The sequence below is a fragment of the Tinamus guttatus genome, unplaced genomic scaffold (genome assembly GCF_059628265.1).
Source record: "Tinamus guttatus ecotype Peru unplaced genomic scaffold, ASM5962826v1 Tinamus_guttatus_pri_ptg000649l, whole genome shotgun sequence".
In the NCBI taxonomy this organism is placed as follows: Eukaryota; Metazoa; Chordata; class Aves; order Tinamiformes; family Tinamidae; genus Tinamus; species Tinamus guttatus.
This window is the reverse complement of record NW_028289183.1, coordinates 4186179-4195198: the sequence shown is the minus strand read 5'-3', so window position 1 is coordinate 4195198 and position 9020 is coordinate 4186179. Positions and strand designations below refer to the sequence as shown.

Sequence of the window (9020 nt, the reverse complement as noted above, 5' to 3'; positions counted from 1 at the left end):
AACGGCTGCCACGTGAGCGCGTTGCCAGGCAACGCCGGACGCGTCCTAAGAGCGGCCGCGCTTGGTGGGGGGGGGGGGGGGGGCCCGGACGCCTGGGCCCCCAGTGCGGGGGGAGGGGTACGAGGAGGGGAGAATCAGGGAAAAGAGCCCGGAAAAGCCTGGGGGCCGCCATGGAGATCGTGTACGTGTACACGAAGAAGCGCAGCGACTTCGGCCGCCCCTGCAACTTCTCGGAGCGGGCGGCCGAGGTGACCGTGGACATCGCGCCCGACCCCAGCGCCGCCGCCGCCTTCGTGCCCAGGAGCCCCGTGGACGCCCACGTGCAGCACACGAGCGACATGTCCGAGCACGAGGTACGGGCAGCGCGCGCGGGGCAGCGCGGATAGGGCCGCCCGCCGCCCGCTCCCACCGCCCCGCGCCCTGCAGGTCAACACGGAGCGCGTGGAGGTGGAAACGCGCGGCGTGCACCACACCGAGGGCGGCTGGCCCAAGGACATCAACCCGCACGAGATGGAGCAGACCATCCGCTTCCGCAAGAAAGTGGAGAAGGACGAGCACTACATCAACACCATCACGCACCTCGGCACCGTAAGGCCGCCGCCGCCGTCCCCGCGCCCCGGCGGCTCCCGGGGCCACCTCTGACGGCGCCTCCCTGCAGCTCATGGAGCACTGCATCAAGCAGAACAACGCCATCAACATCTACGAGGACTACTTTGGAGAGGAGGAGATGGCCGAGGTGGACGACGAGCCGCCCTCCGCCAAAACCATCAATGTCATCAGGTAGCGCGGGGTGCTACGCCCGCCGCGCCGGTGTCCCCGGGGTGCCGCGGAGCTGGCTGAGCCCTCCGGAGACAGAGGAGGTGGGAAAAAAGCAGTGGTTTGAGGGTAGTGTTGGGTCACTTCGTGGATGGAGAGAGCTGTCACAGCCCGGTCTGTGGGGACCCGTGCTCGGGATCTCCGGTGGCTCCTGCCGGGCACCCCGCTGTATCCAGGAGGAGAAGCAGCTCTGGGCATCTTCCAACAGCAGCTCCCACACCGGCTTCCCTGTGTGTGTGTGTGTGTGTGTGTGTGTGTGTGTGTCTCAAAGATCATTTTCAAATGTCAGGCGCTGTTAGGTCATTTCTAAAAGTCAGATCCAGTAACGTAATTGGATTCTTAGAAGCATGTAACTGGAAAGACTTTATTAAATCACCGACTCTTCTCCCCCACCACCTGGTCCCCTAGGGAATCGTTTCCCGCAGCCAGTACTCAAGGGCTGTGGCTTGTTTTAATTGCGATTCCCGCAGTTTCCTTTGGGAGTCGCTGAGCCCGAGGCATGACAGAGCTGTTAGCAAGCTAATGTCTGTGTTTGATGTCCTGCTGCCAAAAAGGGACCCAAATGTTACCAAGAGGACAGCCACGCATCTCTCCTGGCACCCCGATGGATGCAAGAAACTGGCAGTAGCTTATTCCAGCCTGGAGTTCCAGCAAAACGTGAAGGACATGAGCTTTGACTCGTACATCTGGGATCTCGGTAAGGGGAAGGGGAGCTGGGCCGGTCTTTCTGCTGCTGCGGCAAAAGCACTTTGTGCTTTTAAAGCATCTCACGGATGTGGCGAAGCCTCGCGGCCCTCAGAGGGGGTGACGAGAGGTTTTAATTTCATCGTTGGCCCACAGATCAATGTAAAGGAAGGGAGAAAGGGGATCTGAAAGTTGGCCAAGAGATGGAAAATAACCACTAATAACTAATAAAATGAGCACTAGACTCCCACTACACATCATCACCGGGGTACCTGCGGTGCCCACGTTTCTGCGGGTCACTTCCCCTCGGATAATGAAGGAAGGGGCAGCCCGGAGCGGCACCAGGGGCTGCTCTGGAGCGGGAGGTTGTTTCCTGCGAGGCTCCCATCTCACTTTGCTCTTTACTCACCCCTTCTTGGTAGAAAACTCCAACAAGCCGGAGCTGGTTCTCAAGCCGTCCTCGCCTCTCGTGAGCCTGGAATACAACCCCAAAGACTCGCACATCCTGGCAGGCGGCTGCTACAACGGGCAGATCGGTAAGGGAGATGGATTAGGCGTGACACCCATTTAATGAGGGACTGGCTTCGTTTAATTTGGTGAGAGCCTCGTTCCAGCACTGCTACACCCAGGAACAGCGTAACGTCCCTGGTGCTGCAGCCAGGAATCCCCGGAGCGCCGGGAAGGGCAGGGAAGGGCAGGCTCACACCTGCATGGGTGACAGGAGGAGAGGGCAGCGGCCCGGAGCTCGGCAGGGCTTTACCCCGGCAGCTCCGGGGAGGCTGCCGGCCCTGGCGCGCGGTGCCCGGTCTGTGGGCACGCGGGCACACGTGTGTGAGGAGCAGCGTGGGATCCCCGTGCGCTCAGCCCTGCTCTTCCCCATTCCCGTGCGCTCAGCTCCGCTCTTCCCTGCCGACGTGCTGGGCTCCTGCGGCCCCGCAGCTCCGTGTGCCAAAAGCTCAGAAGAGCTGCCATCATTTCATCCACTGAGTTGTTTTCACACTGCTGTTACACGTGCTTAGAAAAGGGCCCCTCTTTGCCAGCTCCATTCAGGGTTTTGTTATTTAGTCAGCCACGCGAGCCCGTTGATTTAATTGCCCTCATGCTGGTGTTTTCCTTGCCGTTTGCGGCGGCAATCGGATCTGACGGGGCGTGCGCTGCCGGGCTGTGCCTGCCCGCTCGGGGGTGCTGCAGGAGGGTGGGTTTCACCTTGACCTTCCCGGCGCTCCGCGGGCGCTGGCAGGGGCCCAGCAGAGCAGCCTCCGTCACGTCCCGTTGCCTAATTGGAAGCGATCAGGAGGGAGCGCGCGGCTCGGTGCCACCGCGGCCCAGCCGGGCGAGGGAAGGAGCTGCCGTCCTCAGGCAGGGCCCTTGGGACACACAGGAGCCCGCAGCCAGGTCGGGGCACCCGCGCGGCTCATCAGGAGCTGCTGCTTGGAGCTGGCACGAGCTGGGGCTCTTGCTGGAGCCCTCGTGCAGCGCAGGGGCACGCGGCAGGGTGAGCTGCTTCCAGGGGCTCAGGACACCCACCCCGGGAAATCCCTGCAGCGGGAACGCTGTGCTGGTTTGAGGGGTTGCCACCATCCAGCCTGGAGCCGGCAGCAACCCGCTTTGCCCAGCATCCTGCCGTGCTGCTGCAAACGGGCTCCTCTCAGGCTGGGCACCCCTGGGCGCCGCAAGGAGAGCTCTGCCCTATCCTGGCTTCAGCACCTCCCGGGAAGTGCCAGGAAGCGAAGGAGCCAAGGGGGCTGGTGCAGCTCACGAGAGCCTCTTTCCCTTCCCAGCTTACTGGGACACGCGCAAGGGGAGGCTGCCCGTGGAGGTCTCCACCGTGGAGTTCAGCCACAGGGATCCCGTGTACGGAACCATCTGGCTGCAGTCCAAAACCGGCACCGAGTGCTTCTCGGCCTCCACCGACGGGCAGGTAACGGGCAGGAGCAGAGAAGAGGGGCAGGGACTCGTGCAGGGCCCATGGTTGGCAGGTGCAGAAGAGCTTCCCCTGCCCGCGTGACCAGCCCCTGGTCCCAGGTCCCTGCATTCCCTGGGAATGATGGGGACAGAGGGGGATGTGACCCGCAGGCAGTGATTTGGCCTAGCCCGTCCTGCAGCACCGCTCCCCTGCTCGTCCCCGCAGGTGCTGTGGTGGGACATCCGCAAGCTGTCCGAGCCCACCGAGACGCTCGTCCTGGACATCACCCGCAAGGGGCTCCTGGAGAACGCCCTGGGTGCCATCTCGCTGGAGTTCGAGCCGACCATGGTGAGCGCCGCGGCCCGGCACGGGCTCCCCCTGCCCTCGTCTCGATGGACGGCGCTGGCCGTGCTGCAGGTTGCAACGGGCTCCTCAGGGCCCTGTCCCCTGCACCACGGGCTCCCGGACCCTCTGACGGCTCCTCTCTGCCGCTCCCGCCCCCAGCCCACCAAGTTCATGGTGGGCACGGAGCAGGGCATCGTCATCACCTGCAACCGCAAGGCCAAGACACCCCCCGAAAAGATCTCCGGCACCTACAGCGGCCACCACGGGCCTGTGTACGCGCTGTCCAGGAACCCCTTCTACCCCAAGTTCTTCCTGACAGTCGGGGACTGGACCGCTCGGATCTGGTCAGAGGAGAGCAAAGAATCATCAATTATGTGGACCAAGTAGGTGTAACCTCTGCAAAAAACGGTCCTTCTCTGTGTGAAAGAATTCCGAGATGGATGAGCAGCAGGGTCTGGTCTGCTCGGTCGAGGAGGAGCAGCTGGTGGGGCAGTGACCAAGGCAGAGAGGTGCCGGCGCAGCCAAGGGCGCTGGAACGGGGACGTTCCCGTCCCTGCGCTGGGGCTGCAGCCGGGCTCCGCGCGGCCCTGCCCGCAGGTACCACCTCTCCTACCTCACTGACGGCTGCTGGAGCACCGTGAGGCCGGCCGTCTTCTTCACCACCAAGCTGGACGGGACGCTGGACATCTGGGACTTCCTCTTCAAGCAGAACGACCCTTCCCTCAGCCTGAAGGTTGGCTCCCGCGCGGCGCCGTTTTCCCCTCCGCTCCCGTTCCCGCTGCCCTCGGAGCAGCAGGAGGAGCTGGCAGAGCGGCCGCGCCGCCTGGCAGAGCAGATGGAGCCGGGCACGGAGCCGGGCGCCGGGCAGCGTGCGCAGCCCCGTGCTGGGCCTGGATTCGCTCCACCAACGGGCAGGTGACCTTCCCCTTGAGCTGTGCCTGCGGCTCGGCCTGCCCCCACGTTTGCACTTTAGGATCCAGCGGGTTTCTAGCATCCCTCGCAGCCCCCGTTCGCAGCCGTTTCTTGCCGCGCCAGGGCCGAGCGCCCACGTCCACCCGTCCTCCCTCCGCAGATCTGCGACGAGCCGCTCTTCAGCCTGCGCCTGCAGGACAACGGCTGCTTCGTGGGCTGCGGCTCCAAGCTGGGCACCGTCACGCTGCTGGAGATCTCCTCGGGGCTCTGCACCCTGCAGCGGAACGAGAAGACCCTGGCCACGGCCGTAGGTGCCCTCCGGGGCGGCCGGACACGTCGCGATGGAGCAAAGGCCCCGGCGCGACGCCGTCCCCATGCGGAGCGGTGTCCTCAGGGCAGCCCCGCTCTGCCCAGATGTTCGAGCGGGAGACGAAGCGGGAGAAGATCCTGGAGGCCCGGCACCGCGAGATGCGCCTCAAGGAGCGCGTGCGCTCGGAGGCGCGGATCGAGGAGGGCAAGGAGGAGGCGCCCGAGGAGAGTCTCCCCGAGCTGCTCGAGCGCGTCCGCAGCGAGTTCCTCGAGGCCATCGAGGCGGAGCTGCGCAGGAGGGCGCGGGACGAGGCCAGGCGCCTGCAGGCCAAGGTACGAGCGCGGCGGCACCGGCTCCGGTGTCCCCGGAGCCGGTGGGCAGGTGCCCACAGAGCATCGCCCGGGTCTGGCCGTGCCCGGGGCTGGATGGGCCCTGGGATGAGCTAGCCCTGCTGTAGGGAAAGCCCCAGGGACGGGGGACTCGCTGAAGCCCTTCCTGGGGCCAGGGTACGGTGCCACTGCCACGCCAAAGTGGCAGAACGGGGGCAAAGCCGACAGCGAGCGGCTGCGTGGGGCAGGGGACACAGCTCTGCACAAAACGGTAAAGGAGAGTAAGGAACACAGCTGGTGAAGCCCTTATGTTAGTTTCTTTATTTCCTTCAGACCAAGCCTCTGCTTTTCAGGATAAAGGTGATACAGGTGAAGCAGGAGAGGAAGAGGAGGAAGGAGAGAGCAAGCTGCCAGGGTTTGAGGGCGAAGAGGAGGATGAGGAGGAGGAGGAGGAGGGAGAGGAGGAAGAGGAGGAGGCTGCTACCAAGGACGGCTGATTCCAGCTTTGTGCCTCATTCCCCCTCCTCGGTCCCGGTGGCGGGACGCCCGGTGAGGGCACACGACGCGCCAGCCCCGCGCCAGGGCTCTGCCCGGGCCCCTCCGCGGCCCCCGCGCTCTCCGCAGGAGCCAGAGCCGCGAAGCGGCGCCCTGGGCGGTGGAGAGACCTCTGAGTCAGTCCCAGATGCTCCCTGGCCCTTTGCCCTCCCGCTTTTCCCCTTTGGATGAATAAACAGGAGGCTTCCGAGCCGCGTTTCCTCTCCCGTCGCAGCAGCGTGGAGCAGAGGGTGGGAAGGCCGCGTCCCTTCTCCTCCCCTTCTCCCGAGGGCTGGAGGTAGCTGCTGACCGCGGCGCAGCCGGGATGGTGCCTCCGCATCCCACCCAGCTGCCTCTGGGACCCAGAACCCCCTGGCCAGGCTGGCCCCGAAGCTCAGGCCCAAGGCCACGGTGATGGCCGTGGCCCTGCGGGATGTGACCGGGCAGTGTTGGGAAGGGACCCCACTGATGCCCAGCACCCCCGAGATGCACCCGCGTGCCCAGCCCCGCTGGGGGGCTGCACTGGGGGGGCTGCATTAACCACAGCCCCGCCAGGCTCCCGCGCCAAGAGGAACCCAGAGGCGCCCGGGCTCCGTTTCTGCCTTTATTGGGAGCAGGAGGGAGGGAGCAGCCGGGTTCCCGGAGCCCATCCCGAGCGCCGGGGCTCTGCAGCCGGCAGCTCCTGGGCCAGCACAGCAGGACCCCCACGCCGCGTGTCCCTGGGACACCAGGGGGGTGTCCCTGTCCCCATCATGCCCAGGGTGGCAGCTCCCCGAGGGGGAGCTGAGCCCGCGGCAGGGACCGTGCGGAGGCACCGCAGGGACGGGGACCCCCCATCCCGCAGGACAGCGGCAGACGGGGGGGTCCCCTCCCGGCACAGGGACCTCCATCTACGTAAGGGAGGGAGGAGAAGAGGCCGGGAGGAGCCCGGGGACGTGGGTAGGGCCGTCCCCCACGGCCACGGCGCTACTTCTTGGCCTTGATGAGCGCGTGGTAGACGGGCTTGACGATGATGTGGAGGTGCAGGGCGTTGTCGATGAGGTACTCGGAGGTGCGGCGCTGCAGGTCGGCGTGCGCCAGGAAGTCGGGCACCTCGTCGGAGCTCTGGTGGAAGCTGTAGGCGTGCTTGAGCAGCAGGCGGCCCTGCTGCCGCACGCCCACCAGCACCGTCTTCTGGAAGCTCACGCCGGCGAAGTCGGAGCTGCTGGTGGCCGGCGTGATGACGAGCCGGGGGCGGCCGTCCTCGATGCGCGCCGGCTGCAGCGCGCCCGACACCGAGTCCGAGTAGACGGGGCGCAGGCTGATGGGCAGCCAGCGCGGCGAGAAGAGCACGTTCCAGGTGACCCTCTTGCCGGCGTCGTGGCTGCTGGGGCCCAGCTGGGTCTGGAAGCTGGTGCTGCGGTCGTCGCGCGCCGGGTTGTTGATGACCCACTGGGCGCCCCAGGCGGGCGCGAGGTAGTTGCGCGGCAGGAACATGCTGCAGTTGACGTCGAAGTACTTGGCGAAGTGGAGCGGCGAGGCGGCGTGGAACTGGAAGGCCTGGAAGAGCAGGTCGTGCACGGCGGCGCGGTGCCGCGCCAGCGCCGCCGACTGCGCCTGCAGCCGGAAGAGCTGCGCCGGCGCGATCATGGGGTAGCGGATGGCGCGCAGCACGCGCTCCGCCACGGCCGCCTCGGGCTGCCGCCGGCCCAGCCAGCCCTCCACGGCCGTGTAGAGCTCCAGCTCGCTGTGCAGCACCAGGTCGGAGCGCTCCAGCAGCAGCAGCAGCAGCTCGGCGCTCACCGAGGCCCACTCGGCGCTGGCCAGCACGGCCGACAGGTTCCAGGCGAGGAACTGCAGGCAGCTCTCCTGCAGCGCCCGGTCGCCCACGCGCGCCGCGTACTGGTACCAGCCCACCACGTGGCCCTGGCTCGACTCGCTGGCCAGGTGGCTCCGCATGTAGTCGGCCACGCCGCGCTGCAGCGCCCGCACGCGGTACTTGGTGGCCAGCTGGTGCATGGGGATGGCTTGGTGCAGCAGGATGGAGACGCCGCCGCAGTACAGGTACCTGGGGGGAGCGCGGCCGCGGTGAGCGCGGCGTCCCCGTGTCCCCACCGTGCCGCCCCGCGCCACGCCGTGCACCTGAGGAACTTGTCGAAGAGCGCGGCGCTCTCGGGCGGCTCGTGCAGGGTGAGCACGCTCTGGTTGCGCAGCAGCCCCTCGAAGACGTCGCTCTGCAGGCCCAGCAGCAGCTGGTGCACGTGGAAGACCTTGGCATCGGCGGCGGGCGCCGCGTGCACCTGCAGCACCGCGTCGCTGCCGTTGCCGCTCTGCAGCAGCTCCTGCAGCCGCTGCAGCAGCGTCAGCGAGTGGTTGATGGTGGCGGCCGTGGCGTCGCCGCTGAGCTCGGCTCGCTGGGCTGCGGGCAGACGGCACCGTCCCAGTGAGGGCCCTGCCATGCGCCTGGGATCCCCTGGTGCCCACGCAGCTCCGTCCGCCCCCGGGACAGGCATCGGGGCTGAATGTCCCCACGCCAGGTCCCCAGGACCATGGGGATAGGGCCGGGTGCGGCCGGTGCAACCTTCCTCCCCCTCCTCCTCCTCCCGCTGCCCGAACCGCTGCGCCTCTCCCCCAGGATGAGTTTGGCCCCGTGCATCTCAAATCTACGTCTTGCCGGGCGGCGACGCTGCGGATTATCCTTCCCGACTCCGGCTTAAGGCTGGCTAAGAAGGGATTTGGAATGGGATCGGGAGCGCAGCAGTGCCTGATATGGCTCCTTTGCAGGGCTCCCGGCGCCACAGCGTCCTGGGCGCTGGGCACCTCTGTGGAGAACAACTGGGCTCCAAATCGTGCCATGGCCATGGGCACAACCATGATCATAGCACAACCATGGATCACGGCACAGCCATGGATCATGGCACAGCCGCTCCAGTCAGGCCCCCTGGGTCCCAAATCCGTCTCATCCCAACCCTTCCAACCAGAGAGCTGCAAGATCACCGGACACGCAGGTGGGAAGGAGCCGGCCTCGCGGCGAGGGCAATCACACCATGGCCACCCCTGGCCCCGGCCTCCCCGCTCCGCGGGCGCCCTTACCGGCCTGCACGGTGAGGAGGAGGAGGAGGAAGGCGGCGGCGGCGCAGCCCCAGCGCCGGGCCGGGCCGGCCCGGGCCCCCGTCAGCCTCGCCATGGCCTCGCAAGCGCATCT

General features: G+C 66.7%; 2 protein-coding genes across 2 annotated transcripts; one reads left to right on the top strand and one right to left on the bottom strand.

Moving 5' to 3' along the window:
* Window positions 1-100: 100 nt before the first annotated feature.
* LOC148592076 (dynein axonemal intermediate chain 2-like) lies at window positions 101-5799 on the top strand. Its single transcript, XM_088535881.1, has 12 exons — window positions 101-353; window positions 427-588; window positions 659-780; window positions 1371-1513; window positions 1923-2036; window positions 3282-3421; window positions 3632-3754; window positions 3911-4134; window positions 4349-4484; window positions 4824-4970; window positions 5078-5305; window positions 5656-5799. The coding sequence occupies exons 1-12, from the start codon at window positions 171-173 to the stop codon at window positions 5797-5799; spliced, it is 1866 nt and encodes a 621-aa protein (XP_088392007.1). The 5' UTR covers window positions 101-170.
* A 919-nt stretch (window positions 5800-6718) lies between these two features.
* On the bottom strand, window positions 6719-9020 carry LOC148592075 (BTB/POZ domain-containing protein 17-like). The gene is made up of 3 exons (XM_088535832.1): window positions 8909-9020; window positions 7958-8234; window positions 6719-7883 (listed from the first exon to the last, which is right to left on the bottom strand). The coding sequence occupies exons 1-3, from the start codon at window positions 9000-9002 to the stop codon at window positions 6803-6805; spliced, it is 1452 nt and encodes a 483-aa protein (XP_088391958.1). The 5' UTR covers window positions 9003-9020; the 3' UTR covers window positions 6719-6802.